This window comes from Corapipo altera, unplaced genomic scaffold (assembly GCF_003945725.1).
Source record: "Corapipo altera isolate COAL_440 unplaced genomic scaffold, ASM394572v1 57, whole genome shotgun sequence".
Taxonomy (NCBI): Eukaryota; Metazoa; Chordata; class Aves; order Passeriformes; family Pipridae; genus Corapipo; species Corapipo altera.
Window position 1 is genome coordinate 4,499,627 of NW_020884905.1, and position 23,149 is coordinate 4,522,775.

At 42.9% G+C, this 23,149-nt stretch overlaps 1 protein-coding gene across 3 annotated transcripts in view; it reads right to left on the reverse strand.

Annotated features, from left to right (window-relative positions):
• Positions 1 to 14: 14 nt before the first annotated feature.
• LRRC8C (leucine rich repeat containing 8 VRAC subunit C) overlaps positions 15 to 23,149 on the reverse strand; it is a 26,964-nt gene continuing 3,829 nt past the window's right edge. The window contains exons 1-3 of one of the 3 annotated variants that reach the window (XM_027651735.1): positions 23,072 to 23,107; positions 8,532 to 8,673; positions 15 to 6,135 (exon numbers count right to left, since the gene is read on the reverse strand). In XM_027651735.1, coding sequence (XP_027507536.1) covers positions 3,865 to 6,135; positions 8,532 to 8,669 — 2,409 coding nt within the window. In that variant the 5' untranslated portion in view covers positions 8,670 to 8,673; positions 23,072 to 23,107 and the 3' untranslated portion in view covers positions 15 to 3,864. Of the gene's footprint in view, positions 6,136 to 8,531; positions 8,674 to 14,073; positions 14,094 to 23,071; positions 23,108 to 23,149 lie in introns of those variants that run through there. The other 2 variants (XM_027651734.1, XM_027651736.1) reach the window with 2 other exon arrangements.

The following is a 23,149-nucleotide window of genomic DNA, read 5'->3' on the forward strand; positions in this document are numbered from 1 at the left end:
ATTGCAGTCTGACATGGTTGTTATTACAAAAGAGCATTTTATTTCCATTTTTTTCTGGGTGTACTATATTGCAATGTAACACTATGCAGGTCTATTATCATACTAAGATTCTTGCTACAGAATTAATATGTTTGTTCATTTGGTCAAATTTCAAAGTTTTTCCTTGGCATTCTTACAGGACTCATCACCACTTAAGCACATGAATTACTGAAGTACCAGAAATGATATGAGACTTGGAACAAGTGCTTTCCAATTGGAATTTGCAGAAGTTGTTGGGCTGGCTGGATGCATGAGGTCAGCACAAATATCCATCCTAATTCTGACAAAGGGGGAGATGCACATCTCACCAAGTAGATTTGTTTTTCAGGCTTAATGTACTGTTAAGGTTGTCTTCTTACTTTTGAAGCAATCTTTGTCATCTCTGCTTCCATTACCAAGGAAGAGTTTTATTATGTTTGAGCAATAGTGAAAAAACACTTTGCTTAAATTCTGGAATTGTCATACTTGTTAGGCACCTGATTAAAGTAAGTAGTTATATAAACTCTTTGTATATATACAAACCATGCCTAAAGTATTATCCACAAAATGTCCATCCATTCTAAGTCAAATACTATCCGTCACAGAAAAGTCTAGTATGAATTGTATGTGAATATACATATGAGCAGTACATGATTCACTGAGTAAATATGGCACTTTTACATATTTTCCTGGATGTCATACAGAATTAGGAAACAATCTTCTCTCAGCTGACACGTTTCTAAAATACTGCAATATGGGTTTGGAAAATACTCCCCAGATTAGACAGTAAGAAGTTTAGAAAAGTCAACAATGCAGCTACCTGAGTTTGTTTCATTAAGAAATTAACAGTAATGTGATATTTTATCATTCACTGTGAGCCTGAGGGTTATCTACTCACAAAAGCCAAGCTGCCTAATGCTGCTATAGATACAACAGCACAGCTCTCCAAGCATGCGGCTCGGCAAGATGATGAACTGACCTAGCACCTCCAAAGTGACTTATCCCACTTTCTCCTTGCCCAGACTCCAGCTGCAGAATCCTGTCTCCTTGTTACTCCCACCCTAGTGTCCATCCAGTCCTTTGGAGAGCTGATCCAGCAGAAAATTAGTCCCTTTTTTAAACTGGTATAGTTTTCTGCTGGTTTAAAAAGTTGATTTGTCCTGTGGAGGGATCAGACCAGCACCAGACCTGTAAAGGTACAGGAGAAGCAGCAGGAATGTGTTGGCAGGAACAGGGAACATGGGAGGAGGAGGGAACTGCCCCTTTTTTGTGGCAGTGAGCTGTTAGACTGAGGAAGCTGTCTCAGCAGACCAAATCCTTGGAGAAGATACAGTTATTAGTGCGAAAGTGCTTAGACCGGTATAGTTTATTCCTATCAAAGTGAATAAAGATATGCCAGCACAAGGCACTTTATACTCATGTAACTGTGTCCACATGAGGGGTTGCACTGGTATAAATATAATCAGTAATAAACGAAACTCCCATATCCCCTAAGTGACGTATATACAACGATGTCATAGAACAAGTCTCCAACCTTCAGTTATGAGGTGTGCATAACTTCCATTCAGAAAACAGACCACAAACTACACATGAAACAACATTAGACACAAAATAAATTAAGGATTTAAAATGCTACATCTAGGAATATAAAGACTTTTTAAAAAACTTTAAATGTAATCCCATATTTCAAATGTAAGTAAGAGAATTATACAGCTCCACCAATTACTTGGACATTTTGAACAGTTTACATTCATCAGGGACAACAGCACTTTGGTTTACATAATTAGGTTAATATGAGTAAAGAAACATTTCTCTCCCTCCCATTACATCAAAGTGAAATACATTTAGAATATATATACTGCCACGCTGTTCCATTAAGTGCATTCCACACGAATTAGAGTAGCTCTCCAACGGCTACATCAGTTACAGGTCTTCCAACAGAACTAAATCCAACCCCTTTAAAAAAAGCTTGATTTGATTCCTTCATGCCTGACCCATTTTTGATTAATCACATGGATCTTCTCCAGAACATATCCAAGCACAAAAAGTAAGTCTGACTTGGTACTGTGGCAAGCCCACATACCAGATTGCACAGCACACCCCGGATTAATGAGAAAATTCTCATTGTAGTTTGTCTTCCCATCTTTTTAAGTCAGACTCTTAAAACAACAGTATGCTTTTGTACCAAGCTCAGGAACTCAGATTAACTGTAGCTCAAGACATGCAATGGCAATTAGAAAACATTAAGAGCAACCAATCTGACAACTGTCAATTATTTTACATAACTTTAAACAATCAGCAACTCAACCTCTGCGATTTAGAGAACCTCTGCCTCCTAGAGAAACAAGTACTTATTCCTAGATATTCTCATGAAATATTTATGCACTGCCTGGATCTGACTCAAATACGTGTTGTTGTATAGGATGAAGAGATCTCCTCCCAGCAAAATATTTTACTATCATATGGTTCTTTTTGACTAGTTTAAATTAGCTTGCAAGCAGCACATCCCTGTCAAACCTGACTAAAAGAAATCAAATGGCTGGATTAAATAAACATCTGAACATGGCTTCAGAGGATAAAGTTCCCAATCTGATGCATAATCACCAGAGATTATTATATAATTTTAAAAAGCAGACTTCCAACTGTATGATTTCCAGTTTAACTACTATCTGGAACATGAAAACGTAGCCTTCATCACTGTCCTTGGGTAGGCTGAGATTTGTGAGAAGTTAATCTTTCATTTAATCTCATTTTTGCAAATCTGCAAATGTTCCTGTGCTGAGATTGGTTTTATGATATCCAAGTTCAACTAAGGAGCATATTAGATACTATTTCCTTGTCAGAAGGAAATAAACGTGATTGCACTTTTTCTGGATCCCATTCCTGCAAGGTGCCAAGCAATCTGGTAGGGAAGTGAATTGAGGGGGGCAGAGGGCACTTTCTCTCTTGCAGGACTGGGTGTTTAGGGGAGGATGGGGTTTTTCAAGATAGTGTTTCATCTTGCTGGGTTGATGTTTCCAACACAGTGAGTTCATTCCACCCCTTCCATTCAAGTTAGTAGGAATCAGGCAGCTGCATCCCTTTGCACTGTTTGGAAAACCTTCAGCATGAGTCATTTTGGTGCTGATTCCTCTGTGAACTGTGACCTTACTCTTCCTGCACCAGAGAGGAAATTGTACTCAGTGCCTCCAGCTCAGCGCAGTGTATGAATGGACAGCTAGACTGAACTTGCCAAAAGGCTCTGAAGGAGTTCTGCACATTCCCTCACGCCTATTAAAATATATAAAGAACCTTTTCTATTTGCTTTGATCATCTGAGAAAACCATGTAATAATACAAAAAGGATTGTCAACCCAGATTTGATCTTGTTAGATGCTGAACACCTTCTACTGCCACTGAAGAAAAGAAGAAACGAGGCATTCAACACCTGCAGCACCACCTGTTGAAGACCATGTCCTAAGGGATTAACAATAACCAGGAAGACAATATAATCATCTATTACTAACTATGCAACCCAAAGCATACAGCTTAAACACAGTTTCCCTGGTGGGATTAGGAAAAGGAAAAGAAAAAAAAAAATCAGCAGATAAACCCATTTACTTTTACTAGTAAAAATTAAGTTACAGATGCCCTTGTTCTCAGGGCAAAACAAAAATATCTTAAAACAGTGAAAAAATATGAGAAAAATTTATTTAAAAATATATGTACTCCTTACTCCATATTTGTTTGTACAGAAAGGATTTGAAAAAGAAAAAAATAATGACAAACTAAATGCATATTCGGAGTATGCATTCTCTAGAGCATATTTGGTAGAAGTGTTATTTCTGTAAAACTGAGTGAGAAGAAATCATTCAGCTTTCATTTGCTCCCTGACATCAGAAGGCAACGTTTCAAACAAGGTGTCCTCTACAGTGAAACCAGTCCGCTTCAGAGCTCTACACTCACCAAGCTCAGGTGGGAGGATTTCAAAGTGATTGCCTTTAATATCCAAGTAGGAGAGGAATACCAAATTACCAATTTTAGGTGAAAGGACTGACAAGTTATTTTTCCCAATTTTCAGAGTCTTAAGTTTTTTGCAAAAGTATAGTTCATCTGGCACGCTCTCCACTTTGTTGCAAGTAATGGAAAAGTATTGTAAACTCTGCAGAACTCCTATTTCAGGTGGGATAAAGCGAATGTCATTGTAAGACAAATCCAAGTATCTGATTTTGTTGCATAGGAATAGGTGGGACGGAAGAACCTCTATTTTGTTATGGCTGAAGGAAAGCCGCTCTAGACTAGTGAGTTTCTTTATATGCTCTGGGATGTATGTTATACTGTTGTACCACAGCTTTAGAATTGTCAATTTTCGCAGATGTTGAAAACTTACTATTTCTTCAATGGATTTGAGGTTGTTTTCCTTCAGATCCAATTCCTGAAGACTGAGGAGGCTGAAGACTGCATGAGGTATGCGCTCTAAATCACAATGAACCAATTCCAGCTGTGTCAGATTGACCATCTTCTTTAAGTTGTTGAGCATCACTAACTTCGTGCCATCATTATGGATGCACAATTTTTGCAGGTGACTTGAAACATCGACTGCAGATTGTGGGATTTTGGACAAATTACTTTTTATGTAAAGAACTTTCAGGCTTTTAAGCTCCCGAAAAGACTCCAGTGTAATGTTTTTGGAAATATCGTGACTTAGGGAGCCAATTAAATGGAGCTCTTCCAAATTTCTGAGGCCATACATCCAATGTGGAAGCTCTCTGATGTCATCGAATTTGACACTCAAGATCTTGAGATTCTCCTTCAGAAAAGCCAAGGCGGCACTGTGGATCTTCACGGAACATTGGTGCAATGAGAGCTCCTGGAGATTGTCCAGCTGTGCAATGGTTGCTGGTATCATTACATTATTAATTATTTCAAGTTTTAATGACTGCAGCTCAGTAATTTCAAAAACTGTGTCTGGTAGTCCAGAAAGCATGAAAAGCTGTAGCTCCAAATGGCTATGGGAGTTTGTCTGTAGTCTCTGTCGCAGTTTATCTGCAGTCCACTCATTGTTTAGGTTCAGCTGTTTCAGCTTATTTTCACTGACTTCAGACAGGAAGACAGCAAACCGCTTGGAGTAGAGAGGATCATACTGATCAATCATATGAAGCATAAAAGCGAAGTCATTCTTGACATCTGGGATATCATCAATTCCCGTCTCTTGCCGAACATATTCAAAAGAATATTCTTTCAATGAACGGTAGAACAACCAGTATAGTGTATAAAGGCATGTGAGGCCATAGATGCTTACAAAGCACAGGTAGCAGTAAGAAAGTTTGGAGAACAGATGTGCCATCGTGTGATTACAGCAAAAATTCTTGTATCCTGTCATGTCTTCAATATCAACATTACAGACTACTGTAAAATTAACTTCTGAGACAAGTGCTGTGTTGTAAGCAATAATAATAAGGAATTTAATAACCTTAAGCACAGTCTGGCGAACGTACATGACATAGAGTATATCACCCTCCTCGACATGCAGTCTAAATTTCTTCACCTTTTCAAACAGTGCTTTGGCCTGTTCACCTTCTTTCTTATCTAATGCCCCAGGTGTTCCCTTATCCACAACTAACTTCTCAGGGATTGATTTTAAAGACTGTGTCTTGACCAAAGTGCCTTCAGTGCTTGGCTGAGTAGTATTAGACTTGTTTACGTTGTTCTTCCTGTTATCTTTCTCTTCAGAGTCTTCCCCCGACACTTCAGATAAAGCTCTTGTTGTCCAGGGAGAATCAAAACATTTCCCAAGTATTGAAATGAAGTGTTCAATTTTGGAGCTTGATCCAGGGAATTTGAACCAGAAGTTACTACACAGCATGAAGACCAGTGTGTGTATAAGGACAAGGTAAGGGAAGTACTTGGCATACCAGTGCAGAGCCCGTTCATAACACACCTGATTTATAAAGCTGTATTGCTGAAGGTCCAAATCAGTCTTCAGTCCTTTCATTTCTACTGTAGCTGGAGGGGTGGATGGCTTCAGTGGTGGAAGGGGGGTTGTATCTGGGATTGTGTTAAACACATTTGAATTATTAGATTGGTTCTGGCAAGGCTGTAGGCGCTTTGGAAGGCATATTATCTTGTCTTGCATGACCTGAAACACATAAAAAGGTATCTTTTGAACTGATGTACAAACAATGGTGGCAGCACCAATGGGTAGCTGTCCTTGGAGTTCCTCCAGCTGTCAGGCATTCCTCCCCACAGTCTGCTACTTGGCCCCACAGGCTGTGCTATTATTATTTCCAACAAGACTCTTGTTCCATATGCCAAGAACTAGGTCACCCCTTTTTATCTATGGTTAGTTTTCCATAATTTGAATAAGAGTGCATTGAGACAATCCAGAAAAAGGACAAGTGTGGGTAATGATTCCAGAAAAGACCAGAGATCTCCTGCATTGCTCTGCCCAGAGACAGACTGTTATTGCCACGTGTATCCACCCTGGCTACACGATGTTCTGAGACAGCTTAGGCTTGAAAGCAGCACAACTGTATTCACACGGCCATACTCTCACACGGTGATGTCTTACCATACCAAAATATGGCTGACAAGGGGATAATGTGGGCATATCTATGCTGGACAATTACTGAACTTCAGTCTTAATAAAGACAGGTAGGGATAATTCTTTGATGGCATTTGTATGTGCATGGACATAAATTTTATTCAGTTTCCCATACATAATACAATAGAGACCTCAGAGAATCAGAGAATGATCTGTGTTGGAAGAGAACGTAAAGATCATCTAGTTCCAACCCCCCACCATGGGCAGGGACACCTTCCACTCAACCGGGCTGCTCAAAGCCCCATCCAACCCGGCCTTGGAGACTTCCAGGGATGGGGTATCCTCAACTTCTCTGGGAACTTTAACCTGTTCCAGTGCCTCAACACCCTCACAATGAAGAATTTCTTCCTAATATCTAATCTAAACCTACCCTCTTTCAGTTAATAGCCATTACCCCTTGTCCTACCACTATATGCCCTTGTAAAAAATTCCTCTCTATGGGGGACTTTTGTAGGATGGACTACACACCTGGGGGGAATTTGGGCTGGTCATCCATGTTGACAAATGGAGGTCAGAGTGCCTTATGGGACCAAACACCTTTGGTGTCATTTGGGATATCTGAGTTCAATGCAAGGCTTTCTATAGGTCTCAATTTACAATGCTAATCCATGTGATAACGAGCTCTGTTTCTTGCCTTGAATGATTAACTGGGATTGGCCCAAACTAACAATGTGTGTGTAGTATAGATATATTCTTTGACATCGTAGTTGTTGAAAGCACTAAATATAGGGTATGCAACAAGAGCTACCAAAATCAGATCCTCCTTGATGATCCACCCTGGTGCAGAGAGATGCTGAGATAAGATCACATGCGTTTTAAATAATATCAGTGCTGTAACTGTTGACACATCAAAAACTCCTGTAGTTTATCTTTGTCTGTAAACACTACTGTGATACACACTCTTACTTATACCTTGGATTCGTGGATCTGGCAATAAGTTGAAATAAAAAAACTCTATTATTTCAGTGTTTCCACACACTATTTTCCAGTGTGCTTTATCCAATCAAACAGGTAAAGTTAAAAATAACAGATGATTTACTTCATGTGGTAGCAGTGAATGCAAAACTCAGCCCTATATAAAGAGATTTTTAAACATGAAGATTGTATCTTTAAACTGAAAATACTTGTGAATGGAGAATACAGGCAAAACTACAGTTGATTTCATGTGAAAAATCCTGGACCATGTAAGTAAGCAAATTCCTCTGAAATAAGAGCTCTGTCAATGTGTCCCTTTAGTTCCATTTCAAAGTCATGCCAAGAAATGTTAGATCCATGTTTGAACCAGTTTGTAACTTTATATTTTTGTGGAGTCATCCCAAAAAGTACTTTTAATTTCTTTTCTGCTTTTGGCTCTTTAGCAAAACGTAACTAACAGTGATTGACAGTAATGTCAGTTGTTTACTTGTAAGCATCCTCAGCGATGTTTTGGGATGGAAGAGATATAATATCAGCAGTGAGTGGTGTTAACAAAATAAGCACATTCATTTCAATTCTTATGCTTCAAAGCATAAGGACAGAAAGAATATTAACATTTGTCAAATAAAGAAAAATAGAAATTACAAAATTACATTTTTCAAACAGCAAAATGGTAACAAATAAGAACTTAAGTTGACCATGCTTTGTTATGCCAAATTGTGGTGAAAACACTGATTTAGGCACCAGCCCAACCAACAGCTCTTATCTTAGCTGGCGTGGTTCCATTCGCTCTAGTGCAGTTCAGCTGATTTACAGCTGCTAAAAGTCTGGTCTGTGTTATTTGAGGTTGCTACCTAAACAGCTTTAATCCTGAGACCAGCAAATTTTTGCTTTGTTCATGGTGAACCCAAGAGATCAAACAAGATGGGAAACCATCCTTTCAAGGTCCTTCCTCATTTGTGGTGTTCTTTCACCACTGCTGAGCACCCGCCACGCCTCCGTCCCGTTGGATTTACCTGTAATGTGCACCCAAACACACCGATCATCAGCATGGCGACAGAGAGATAGTCCGTGAACACATCCCACCAGGGCTTCAGCACCCTGAACGCCGGCTGCTGCTCCGAGAACTGACGGAACTCGGTCACAGGAATCATCGTCCTGCAAAAGAGCAAGGCCAGCGCTCAGTCTCCTGCAGCTCGTACCCCTCATGCTGTGAGAGCAAGTACTCTCTGAGGTTTGAAAAAAACCTCTCTGTAAATGACAGTCCCAGGAGCCGGCACAAAAGTTTCCAGCTACCGTCCAAGCAGTCCCCCGGACACCCCACCTCAGAAGAGCTCATGCTGCCCCTGTGCAGCTCCTGTGAGGAAGGGAGAAGACTGGGCTTCTGTCTGTGCAGGCAGGCAATTCCTTCTCTGCATTGACTCAGCCATCTCTCATGGGTCAGGCCTTCTACATCCCTGAAAATCAGCCCATTCTGTAGATAGAGATGTTCAGCTTTGTACACATTAGCCTTAATCTGAAAGGTCTGGCTGAAGTGCTTGTCCTGCACTCAAATTTCACAGGCCTTTTTAGCTATCATGTTTCATTCACTTCCATTTTATTCATAGTGGTTTCAAGGAGGTTTTGGAATATTTTTCGGAATACTCCCTGCAATTTTAAATCTGCTGTGTTTTGAGTGCAAGTTACTAAAGTGCTTTAGGTAACCAAAATATAGGCAGATCAAGGGCTTTATCTTCGCCTCAGATGTCTAGGCTTACATCATCACCTCCTCTAAAAAATAAGCTAGCACATGAGCATGTACAGGCAAAGCAACTGATTTTAAAGCCTACAGCATATTGTGTAACTGAATCCCTGAGATCAAACTAGTACTGAAACTCCCTAAGAAGTTACAATGGAAAGATAAATTCACATGGAAATGTAACAAAAATACTCCCAAGGGCAATTTACAAAATTTGTCCATTAACTACCATCATAAATGCCCACCACAATCACTTCATATCACAGTAATATTAGAAGTCTATAATCCTGATTCAGCTGCACACTGGGACCCATTACTGTTGGTTTGATGACATCCATCCATGCACATGCTTAGTGATAAGCACACACTTGCTGATACACTGCTGAGGGACTCAGAGGATTCAGTTCATTCAGAGCCAGGGATTGGGAAGGGAAGGATTCAAGCCCTAATGGCTGCAATTCATCTCAAGTGTACAGCCATCCTAAGAATTAATAATTGACCACCACTACACTGGCCATACTTGTATGGAAGGATGCTCACTTTAGCACCTTCTCAGGTATTGCCGTGTCTCTTCTTGCCCAGCTGATCCTCCAGAGATACTGCAGTCCCCAAAGGCATAAGGTGATACCTGTAAATATCCTGGGGAAATATCAAGGCTGGGTTTGCAGCTCTCTGAGCGAGCAGCATAAAACCCTTTATTCCTTACCCCCCTCTCCTCTTGCAACCCTCTCATGTTGCTTTAAGCACTGCTTGGTCAGACAGTAGACTATTTCTCAGCCTCCTGCCCTTCTAAAAGCTGTCCCCAGGATGCATGCTACAATTCCAGATGGAATTGCACACACCTCTTGCACGACTGGCGATCCTCAAGAGGAAAGCAGGCAGTCCTCCATAGCACCTCCAAATTAACAGACCATCAGTGAAAAGGATGGCAATGCAGGCCTGACTTCACATGGCCAGGTCAGGGGCTTGGCAGCATCCATGCCAACAGGCCTGAACTGCTGCAGTGCTGGCAGAGGAATGCAGCATTCGTTATCAAATGGCAGGCAGCCAGGAGCCACAATTCTGCTTTTTGTGTGCTTGTCTTGCAAATGTTAGCAGATGTATTAGGGAAGATATACCTCTACAGCAGAGAACAGCTGGGGTAGCCGCTGGGACAAATCTTTGTTGCCTTTCATTTTTCTTTTAGAAATAGTGGTGGAAAAAATGGATCCCATAAATTAGAGGTGCCTCATGTAGCTTTAAGTACATGCCCAGATGAACTTCTGCTGGCAGCTCCCAGTGGCACATGAGCTGAAGAACATCACACATGATCTCTCTTCCATTCTTGTATGCATTTAACTGCCACTAGTAAGGAATTACCCTTCTCTTTTTTATTTCCATATAAAATGGAGGTGACTGAATAGCTGCTGATAAGCTTTAAATTTCTTTTTTTCTATCAAGTATTGAAAAACTTAGAAAATTGTCAAAGGAATACACTAATACAAATGTTAGCTAAGCAGTTGCCATGCAACAGTCCTGCTCAAAGTTTTGTAACACATATATCACTGTTGGCTCAGGTTTTGAGGCCAGCTGGCTGACTGGAATGCCATCAGTACACCCAAGAATACCTATCAACAGATTGCTTTAAAATCACAACACTTTCTTCCCACCCCTGCAATAATGGCTTATGAGTGCTCTTTTGTATTCTGCTGCCACAGCCTCTAGACATCCTATTTGTAAGATTTTTTTCAAAAGTATAAACAATTTGAGTGTCAGGTAAAGACAAAATTGTGTTTCCTAGAGTGGAGATTCTTGAGAAAACACAAGTGCTCACATGCACCAAAACACGTGGAGACCCAGGCCTTGCTGGTTGGACATCTAAGCAGCTGTGGATCTGAGCCACAGCGTTAGGAAAGTCGGCAAGACTGAAACAGGGGCAGCACCTGACACCAGATGGGACTGGAAACTATCTTACAAATTACTGTCCAGGGACAGCTTTAAAGACCAAAAATTATTTTGGCTGTTGTTTTCTTATAGGCTTTATTATGTATTTTAGGGGTCTTTGTTGTATTATATATTTGCTTTATTTCTTCTAAGTGATATGTGGGGAATTTAGATGAAGGCAGATAGTTTTTGGTAGCACAAACACATGCTTCCCTGATCCCCTGCATAATGTGACTCCTCATAAGTAGAGTGCACATGCTATTACCCCGATTAATGGGCCAAGCAGAGGGAGAGCTGCATCTATCCTAGAAAACCTATCTCTGAGGGTAGAAGGTTTGCAGTTCAACACCAAACATCAAAATCTGTCTGCCACTAATGTTTTCCTCTACTGGTAAAGAAAGAAAACAAACGTTACTGAATGATGGCAATAGTACTGCACATAATAATAGTAAATAAACCAACAATGTCTAATGACAGACGATATTTTTTAGCTTCAGGGAAAAAAGACATTCACGAGAAGCTTTAAATAGAAATTGGATGTGAAGAAGTAGGACAACCATTTCCCAGCACTCACTGGAGGAACCCTGTTGCTGCACTAACTGCTGCACTAACAGTCAAGAGAAAATGCTGGAAAGCAGTGCAGAGCAGTCTAGGCCTACCAGCATTGCTGGCATCTGCATGCAGAACGAAATGACACCAAATCACTTTTCATTTGTCTCCCACTTCCCTCTAGCTTCTTTTCCATTCTGGCCTGTCCAGTGACTGAAAGGACATCTATTAGCAGCATCTCTGAGGCCTCAGAAAAGACACAGCAGGTCCACATAGCTCAGAGCAATCCTGAAAAATCCCTCCCGGCCATGTCCAGAGTCTGGCTCTTCCTCACTGCTACACCCAAAGCTGCATCACTGCCACACTCATTTATAATCATGCACAAACCTGGTCTGCATGAAATAAAGTGGTTCAGTCAATCATCAATATCAGCAAACCAAAACAGGGGTGCTAAAAAGTCACACTGCAGTCCAAGTCACAGCAATCTCTGGGACAGCACACCATCTACTGTAGTTATCTCTTCTTGTAACAAGGAGATAGAAGACAAGGAGCTCAACATTTCAGCTGATGAAAACTAAGACAGCATTACTAATTTCAGTTCAGTCACATTCAAAATGTTATTTAATTGCACAATACATTGTAGATGAAATGTAGAGTCTGACTTATGGTTAAATATTATTCTAACCATCTCTACTAGAGTTCTAAATACTGGATTTTTTTCCAACTAAAATCAGAACATTTTTTTTTCCTCTTGCATTTCTAATAATTCTCAGTCTCTAGAGGAAACAAAACTGTACATGAGATAAATCATCTGGTATTCAGCTACCAGAAGGAAATAAAAAAGGAACTTGGATTAAAAAACAGTTGAACTGGCTGTTAAGCAACGCTGCAGAAAAGAGCCCTGAGTTTGCCAGATCAAAACTCCACCAAAACAATAACAAAAAAACCCCCAACAAAACCACCCAAACAAAAAAATCTGAGAGGAGAGAAATTAGTAGGGTTTTTTACTGTAATTTTAAAATTTCTATGAAATGTAGAAAACTTAGTGAGTGAAAATGAATATGTCATAATAAGATGAAATATTTGAATCCAGGTGCAAGTGTGATACCTATTCCATCAGAAAACCTATCCTGTAGGAAGCAGCTAATGCATGGACAATTAGGAGTGAGACACAACAAATTAACGTGACCTAAAAGAGCTAAGGAGAATAAATAGATCCAAGTGAAAGAGAAAAGTATTGGAAAAAAATTAGACAATAAATCAAGAGATCGAGTCAAAGGATGATTGTGAAACGGCTGCACTGTGGAGCAAAGCAGCTTCTCAGCGATTGGTTTACATCAGAGGGAATAAAGGAAAGCAGTGGGGACAGCTCAGAAGTAATGGCGGCTCTTGCCAGTGCAGCTAAAGAGAAAAACGAGGCACCAGGCAATCCACATGATGTGCACTGCAGAATACAAAGGAAATCAATTCATGAGCTTCCTGCCCAGTGGGAGCTCGGAGGGTGCTCGGGCGCAGAGCCCGGGGGGTTTCTGGGCAGGGACCGCCTTCGCAGCGCTGGTGCCAGAGGGGCCGAGCGGCAGGGCTGGGGCAGCGCTGTGTCAGCAGGGCCTCTGTGCCAACAGCCCCACAGCCACCAGCGACAGCAGCCCAAGGGGCCGGCCCTGCCCGCCACGGCACAGTGTGCCCAGGCTGGCACTGCTCACTGCCGGGGCTCCTCAGCAGTGCTGTCACAGCACAGCCAGCAAAGCCCCGGGGACAAACCCTGGTCTTGGCTTAACGCTGCACAGGTAGGCACTGTGAGCTGCTCACCGCGGCTCCGTGTCCACCCAGGATCTGTGCCTTGCCCTGCAGCAGGTCACAAGGGACCCCAGTCAGAGACAGGGCTGACTCTGCCAGGAGGGCAATCACTTGGGGACATGAAAGGTGAAACACCCCCTCATCAAGCTGTATTCATCTTGCATCTTGGGAGACACTTCACAAAACAAAAACATTAATGCTCAGAGAAGTGTCCCTGTGGTACTACTGTGAACAAAACCACTTCTGGTTTCTAGCACCTTCCAGGCCCCAGGCTCGAGCTATTGCTAGGTGACAGTTGCTATTTTTAAGCGGATTCTCACAGAGTAACTTCATTCATTTTATGGAGCGTAGCTGTGTGGACTGGCACCAGCCCCCAGCAGAATTAGAGGGTACACGATGCTGGGAGCGCTCCGTCACTGGTGAACAACACTGTGCCTCTCCCACTCTGCCCCACCTCAGCTTTCAAGGTATAGACTGCAGAGACATGGCATTAAAAAAACACACTGAGCAAAACAGAAGGGAGTAACTGGGAGGCTCTGCCTTTATCTCACCTGCAGCACATCTCACAGTGCGCATTCCTCACTGACTCCCACCACCCTCAGCATCACCCGTGTACAGCAGCCAGACAATGCCCTGGCTTATGGCCTCCTTGCCCAGCAAAGCCCAAGGGCCTCTCTCCGTGCCTTGCTGATCCTCATGTCACAGAGAAGCAGAGTCACTGCTGCTTCATGTGCTCAGGCAGGAGACCAGGACTTCCCAGAGCTGCATTTGCCAAGTTACAGGTATTGTCACCAGGAATCAAGCCCTCTGCTATTTTGTTCTTCCAGTAGTAAGGTTACTCAAGCATGTCACCATGCATTGAAGAGATCAGTGTCATCCATTGCTTGTTTTAGGGGAATGACCAAAGCTGCACACCAGAATCAGGGCCCCTGAACGTTGGAGAGGCAACTAACATCCAGAAGGTACTGGTTTGGCCGGGGCAGGCTCTGAGGCATCAGTATAAATTAAATTACACATCAGAGGGAAAAATGAGGAGGAATATAGCTGGAGGAGAGAGAAATAGCGATGTTTCAACTGTGAAGCACAAAAAGTTGGTGAGATTTCTAAAGCTGACTAGAAAAGATGTTTAAATTATTAGCCAGCTGACATTTAACCATATTATCCTGACATCCGATCAATCCTCTTCAGATGCAGTAGGATCAGCACCACCATCTCAAGAGCGACACAGAACCCAGTCAAGCCCCAGATGGTATGGACACAGCCCTGATCACCACCAGGGGAGATACTTTCCCTTGGCATGAGGAGCTTTGGGCTGGTGGCTGCAGGACTACAATCGCAGTCCAGTTGAGTACAACAGGAAGGGTCAAGGCTGAAATGTCCTCAAGAGCCAATTCAGACTGGGGCTGCTTGGTCTTCTGCACCAGAGATCTACTGAAAGGATAAAAGGCTAGGCAAACCCTGCCCTCCTGGCTGTTTTAAACATACTGCATATGCTAGGATAAATTATGAAATGCCTTTTGGGAATAGCACTGCAGGAAGGTCTTTGGGTTGGTTCCCATACATGATTTATTGCATATTCATCTTCATTACAGGAACAGAGCACAGCACATATTTAACATACAACTAACCTGTGACCTGGCAGCAGGGACTCAGAAGAGCCCAAGTACTGCGGCCACATGTGCAGGGGCTGCATGCCAGTGGGTTTTGTTTTACACAGGACATGGCACTGCACACCCTGAACACCACAGCCTACTGTCCTTGGTTGTGAACATTTGTTACTCTGCACAAATATCATGAAGTTACCTTTCAAGTGTTCTGTGCTGTTTGGCCTCGGCTGTCACAGGCCAGGAGGTGAAATCAAGCTAGAGTGCTTCTCAGCACGGGGTCTGAGGCTGCACTGAAACACAGAATTTTCCATTCCTATTTTACCTGATTTGGAACTGCATACTGAGATAGGTAAATATGCAGGGGTGAGGGAGTTTTGCAGTCAGGTTTGTGGTGATGTATTCTCAAATAGACTATTTAAACAAAATCACTGGTCAGTGCAGAGCCCCAGAGCTTAGGGCCACAGTCTCCTCTAGTCAGAGCTGATAGGCACAGCCTGGCATGAAAATGGCTTGGTGCTACTATCACCAGTCATATATTATGTTGATTATATCTTTGCCAAATTTGTATTTTTAGGTGTGACTGGGTCCCCAAAATGACCTGTGTAATTTTAAAACAAAATCTGAACAAAGATCTAGCCAGCAATTGTTCAAACCACTCTAGAAACAAGATTAGGGGAACAACACTGGATGTCCACACTACAAAACTTGTGGTCTCTTTATTTAAAACTTCCCAGGCCCCCCATGCCCCAAAATTTGGCCTGTGTACCAGGAATGCAGTTTTTACTGCTGTGTGAACAGCTGCCTATAGCTGGATAATTTATAAACCTTTGGAAACTGTGGGTTTGCATCTGTCCTTTGATCTTAGCAGCTGAACACTTCATCTTCAGCATATGTCCAGGAGCCCCTCACAGTTCCTGGCACTGCCCATGCTGGCACTATAGATGACAGACAGCAAACCTGCTTCACTTCATCACCTAACCAGAAGAGGACTAAAAGTGGACCCAGGGACAAGACACCAGGTCTGGGAAACTGAGATTAGACTAAGGCGGAAACACAATGATAAGAGCTGGAATTAGTAACTCCTAATTCCCAAGAGGTTGATGTTCCTTCCTTATCTGTGTATTCTCATACACATTGTACATGCAGTGAAATAACTTCTGAACTACCCTGACATTCAGTTTTGGTAATTATCTTGCTATATGGTTGTACTGGCCAAAATGCCCAGCATTTTGGTAAGTGAAGGTGCTTGGTCAGTTCCCATGTAACATAGAGTAATACCTCTGCTACTGACTTCTCCCTCTATTTGAAGTATTTCAGGAGACCAATTTCCCTGCTAGGCTTTATTGCCTTTGGTAGTTTCCTGCAATATAAAATTTAATTTAAAAAATAATTTTAAGAAACGTAAAAATTTTTTGCCTGGAAAAACTACTTTGAACATTGGCTCCTGTTGCCTCTATTTCAAACATGATGGCTTACTTCTTGTTCTGTTGACTGCACTCAAGATTGTCATAGGAAGAAATACCATCATTCTGAAGTAAGAAATACAAACAAATGATGCTGTTGCCTAAACATAAATCCCATGTTAAGGAACTGGAACAACATTAAAAACAAACCATTTTCATCCAAGCAGTTATTTTTAAAAGTCTATGTGTTTACTGTATTTTCAAACAAATTCATCTCCTTGAGGCTGAAGCTGGTGAGGAAATGTGACCTAGAGGAACAACAGAGCGTGAGTCAGGAGTCCACTGGGACATGGACAGCCTGTGCACGCCACATCAACCAGCCATGCCATCATTCTCCAGCTGCAAAACAGAAAGGTATCTACTTTCTTTAATACCTTTGGTGGGAAATATAAATGAATAGTACTATAAAATCATAACATGCTGCTTTTTTCCAGTTTTTTGCAGTGGCTGAGTCTAAATTGATAGCATGTCAAAACTTCCCTGTGAAGCCACTGAAGTTAATTTGATTTCATACTACACATTACCAAAATTACATGTCCCAGGTGGTACTAGTTTACAGCCTGGGGAACAGACCAAATACAATTAGCTCACAGAAGACATTATTCTAGTACCCATAATTTGGTGGTCCTGCAAAACCTGTGCAACCCATGCAGTGTTCACAAGGGCTGCACATGCCCCGATGGTGATGAAAGCAGGCTGGCCACAATCAGACTGTCCGCTGCGTGACAGCCACTCAGAGTAGCAACGGGGTTTCATTGCCAGGTGCACTGACAGGAGACAGATAGGTTGTGCCACCTGAACTCCAGCAGAGTCACAACCCCTCTACTGGAAAACTACCCTCCATTATGGCAACTGCCACAGCCAAGCTTCCCCAGAGCCCCAGCTCCGCAGGACCACAACCGTGGACAAGACGTCAACGAATCACTGGGGATTTAGTGCTTGAGGAAACTGGAAAGGGTGTAACTTCCAGAAATTTGCTGAATACCTAGTCTGCTCTTTTCCCTCTGAGTTACTGAGGCACACGTGCAAGCATCCAGTGTGTATTTAGGTTTCAACTGCCCCTCTGCCTAACAGCCAGGAGGGAGTGTAGTGGATTCAGAGGCAGCAGTGAATCCCCCCTGCTCTCTGCTCTTGGTACCATCTGCTGTGGCAGTGGAAGCTCAAAGACCTGAATCCAGAACTCAGAGGAGACATAAGGGACACAAGGAGGAGACATAAAGCACATAAAGAGGAAGTACCTTTAATAAACTGCATTTCAAAATATATGCTGCAATTTTCACCTACATATACAGTAAGTGCTGCTTTGGCAACGAATCCCAGACAATAACCTTCTTGTTTGTTCCCACTGAGTCATAGCACTTTTTCCTGTATTACACACCAAAAAGACTTCCTATTGTCAGCAGCTCTTTGACTTCAACTTGGTTGGACTGAAGACAAAAAAATATTCCGGGCTAGATTCTGCCAGATAAAATCTCAGTGAAATCAAGAGGAATTCTTTCCGTACCAAGCACATGGGCCTGTGTGGAGATTTGGCTTTGCTGAGCTATTCGTCCAAAACTAAAGTACACTCCATGCATTTCTATGTCAAAGACAACTTCAAAGGCAACACTAATCATTTTTCATCTCTGGGAGTAACATTCTTAGTTTATCAGGGCTATCACTCAAGCTGCCAGCCCTCTTTCCAGAGCTGCAAAATGGTTTTAACGCGAGTGTAAACCTCTAACAGCAAACCAAAGCACTGAGCGAGAAACCATCCAGTAAGTGATATTTTAGTACTCCTGAAATATGTCTAAATGTTTGAGAAAAGTAAATTCACATCATGTTTTAATCAAAGTTATACCATGTTTTCCACAATTTTCCAGTGTTTAACATACTCAGATAATGAAGACAGAAACAATGCCATAAAATTTCATAGGACAGACAATATTACACAAATCAGTGCCATTCCTCATCAAAGGAATATTCAAGCACCTCAGGCTAATACAAGTGCTCATATTAAAAAATATTTAGCTGATATAATTAAAAATTAATTCCTAATTGGGACAGGAAGCACAAAAGCTCCATTCTGAGTCTTAAGCAGCTCAACCATCTGACAAGTTAGTTAAAAACATTTTATGCAGTGATTGAGCCAAAAACATTAAAGAAATGCCTGTTTTCGTGATTTGCGAGACTTTTCATATAAAGAATCTTTTCTGCTCCCACTTGCATGCAACACAAAAGAGCTTTCTAAACTTCACAATAATCTCATAATACACGTCTCCCTCCCAAAGCGCCTGGATAAACATACAGGTATTCTCAGCCTGAAACAGCTGATGGATTTTCTTCCCCCAAAACCATCCTTCGTGACAATAAAAATAAAGCTCATGGTCTCATCCATACTCCTGAAAGAAAAAGAAAGCCTAACGTAGATAAATTCAAGTAAATAAACTGGATGTGACATACACATACAGAAACAGAACTGCTCTTCATATAAGATGACTTTTAAAGATCATAGACTGGAAAACCAGAACTACCTAACTAAATTCTGTACTGGACTTTTTCAGGACAGTGTCCAGCCATGGACCACCAAAGAGGGATTAGCTCTAACCTCGTTCCACCAAAGAGTCTGTTGATGCATAATAAAACAGAAAGGAAGGCTGTTTCCATCAAGTCTAAACTTTGTGAGATCAAAGCAGTTGCTGGGGGGGGATTCTGACAACGCAGGTGTATAGATCTTTGAAATTATGTGATCATGGGTAAATGACTGCAAAGAACAAATACTCTTTTTAATCACATTACACTTAACAAAGGGTTTTTCCGAGAATACTGTCTGTGAACACTGGTAAAAACTATCTAGCTCTGAGACAGCTCATCAAACATTCACATCAACTGGAAAATGAGATCTCTAATGGTCCCTGCTCAGAGCACCCAGTCTGCTTGCTGACAGCAACCTGCACTTCTGAGCTGTTGCACTCTGCTGTAAATCACAAGTGTATCAGGATCTTACACTGCTGCATGCTCAGGGCAGGGCTTGACCTGTGCTCTGCTTTACCATGTGCTCCAGAGCAAGCAATTAGTCCAAACTCCCACCTTCCTTTCAGTGATGAGTAAATAAAATCAGAAATGTTGTCAGCACTTCAGCAGTCTTATTGCTGGCTTGTTAAAGTTAGTATTCCCATCAATACAAAATCACTATGTACTACTGCCATTGCAGGGGGATGTGAGCTAGCCACCTCCATTTTCAGCAGATCATAGGTTAAGCCAAGATTTGAAAGTGATATAAAAGGCTGGATTCTGCTCACCTGGAAGTCAATGGAAAACTTAAAGTTTACTTTGACAGAGAGAAAAATGGATTTTTAATAGCACCGTACAGGACCAAATGTTTTTACATATTCCAATTCAAATTTAGTGGAACTTTATACACTTGCCATAACAGCAGTGTTAGCAGATTTCCATGGAGAACCATGCCATCCTGCTCTTCAGGGGAGGCCTTTGTTTTACTTTAAAACCAAGAAAAAACATGTACTGTATCTTAAGGCAGGATTCTCCCAAACAAATGGTAAATATGCAAATTACCTGCATGGCATCATCCTGCCTTTTAAAGATCTGACCAGATCAAACACAAGATTGTAAATCAGTTCTTCATGGGAGGAGGAGACAGTGTACTCAACCTCCATATTGGAAAAAAATTCTGAAACAAGCCTCATCCTTGTCCAAACCTACAATTCTCTGGATGATATGGTTGTAAAGTTAATGCTGTGTCTGATTAGCTACTTGTGTCAGGCACCAAGATGTAAAAAGAATACAGTGCAGGAAAGCTGATCCAGGGTCTGCCAGGTTTAAAGACAGCTCTAAGACACTTTGCCTGCCTGGGGATGGGACTGCCCTGTGTTATGAATGAAAGCATACTCACACATGGCTAAGAGGCTGAATCAAACCTAGTATCTTCCTAGTGGAAAAGAGATCCTAGAAACACAAACCCCAACAAAAGTCATTGCACTATTGGTTGAATTTGCATCAGAGTTTTGTTGCACAAAATCCCTGGGCAAACAGCTAAAGGATGAAGAAGAGAAGAAAGTTTCCATTATGTTGAGCATGTGAAATCCAACACTTGTTAAGATTCTTCTGACAAGTCATTTTGGAAGGAGAATGGCTTCTTTGCTTTATTAAATAAAGTTTTAAAGCATTTTGAGGTTGTTTTTTTTTCTTCTGAGGTCAATTGTTTAATTTTCAGTGTTTTCTTTACTATATAGCCTCTCCCCTGACCTTCACAACTCTGTGACAATGAGGACAGCATCTTTTCAATAAATTTTCTCCAAGAGGAAAAAACTATAAAATTAAACTCTAGCTCCTGTTATTGTGAATTGTTTGGGTGGTAATAGAATTTTTTTTTTTACTTCCCGCAGCGCTCAAAAAGCCTTGGGCTGGGAAGTGCCTTTCTGACGGTGAATAGGGGCCACTTCAACCAGTTGCAGCTGAGGTCAACAGACAATCGGGGGAACTGCTCCTCCCAGCACTCTGACCCAGTTCATTATTTTGGGTCTCACTGTGTTGTCACTCTGGCGCTAAGGCCACCTGAGTATTGTTTAACCCTCGGTACTGCCCAGCCTGGATACCTCCCCCTCTTGACAGGAGCTCCTTACTGTGGACCTCAAAAGCCAGACGCCGAGGTGGGATGAGGCTGCCTCAGGAAATCAGCTTGAACTGGTACAGGAACTGACTGCAAGATAGCACCAAGCACCAAGGCAAGGAACTTGCGAGAAGAATTCAGCAGTCTCTGGTTTTGTTTTTTGCTGAAAACCAGCAATAGCCTTTTCCAATACTGGGCGTACAAAGCAACTAGATTTTTAGGCTTTCCGTCAGAAAGCTTCTTTCTAAAAATGTGTACAAGAGTAAATAATAACAAATAAAGCACACAAAGTTATATTATGGTAAAACCTCTAGCAGGGCCTGTTAGCATTCAGAGTGGAAGAAAACAGCATCACGGCTGCCACAAATTTAGCAAACTCATAAAGCAACTGGAAAAGGAAATGATTCAGAAACCACAGGTGCTGAGCACCAGGCTGCTGCGCCTTGCTGGCAGCCCTGGGACACAGGCACTTGTGAGACAGCAGGAATTCAAGGCCAGGTTAAAATTAGGGATCAACTCGGAACTGTGCTCAGCCCAGCTCTCCATGCTGATCTGCACCACAGGAGAAAACAGGTTTTTCCAGGCGAAGAGTGAACGCAGGGGAGTGAGAGCTACCCTCCTGACTGCTTTTATCATGCCAAAAAGAAAAGTAAAAGCAGGTCTAATATAGCCAGGGGGGAGAGAGGAAATATACTTAGCTGAATTGGGAAGGGAGATTTTTTTTATTATTATTTCCAATTTTGCCATGTTTTTCTTAACTACCTTGCAAAGCACCTTTCTTTCTGCCTGTCCAATCTTTTACACCATCATTCAAGCCTACAGTGCTCTGTAGGAGGAAACATGTACATGGGAGTCTTCAAATAGTGGTGCTTATAATACTGAGTCTCTCCTAATTGGAAGTAGTTATTCCAAGAGTAAAGAAAATTAAAAAGCCAAGCCATAACTAACATTCTTATCTGAGCAACAAAATTCCTCATTTTTAAACACTTTCATCCTCATGAAATACTGGCAGGATACATTCAGCGGTCTTTCATAAGCCTCTCATTTTGCTTGGTCAACTCTTTCCAGTGAACTGGACAAACCGCATTTCGTGAATAATGAACAAAACTGCCCATCACTCCGCGACAAGGCAGAGCCGATTTCAAGCCGATTTAAAATCAGGACTTTTTTATTTATTTAAATATCTTCACAAACAGAGCCGTGGACACCGGAGCCTCGCAGTGCCACCGGGGCTGCGCTCCTCTCCCGGACCCGCCAGGACCCTCTGTCCTCGGAGACGCTGCGCAGCCCCCGCGGTCCCCGCGGCCGGACCGCCTCCTCACAGCGCTGCTCGCATCCTGCCCGTAACGCGGGTTGGTCTGGGGCTTTTTTTCGGGGAAGATACCGCCAAGGGCTTTCCCCGAACCGCCCGTCTCCACGGCGACTGTTTCCCTTCGCCACCGCCCCCTTGCCGGCCCCGCTCGGCCCCGAGCCGCCGCCCCGCGGGGCACCCCCGGGGCCGCCGGGCAGCGGAGCGGCCCTGCCCAGTAGAGATGTGGTGGGATGCATGGGGAGCGGGGCTGCCGTGACCGCTTCCCGGCGCCCCTCCGCGGGGGAGGAGACGGCGGCGATCCCAGATAAAGTTTGGCTCCCCCGGCGCTGCCCGGGGATGGGGGCGGCACCGCCGATGCCGCCGCGGGCAAAGCGGCGCCCCGGCAGCCGCGGGCCGGGCCGGTCTCTTCTCTTTTCCCCCGCGGGGCTCGGCGGTGCGCCCCCGCGGGGCGGCTCCGCCCCTGCGTGGCCCCCGGGGTCCCCTCCCCGCAGCTATGCCCCGTCCCCGGGCGGGCAGCGCAGCGCCCCGGGAGGGGCAGCGGGGCGCGGCAGCGCTTACCTGGTGCGCGGCCGGGCGTGGGGCGCGGGGTCACGGGCGGCGGCCGGGCGGGAGCGCGAACATCCCGCGGCGCCGTGC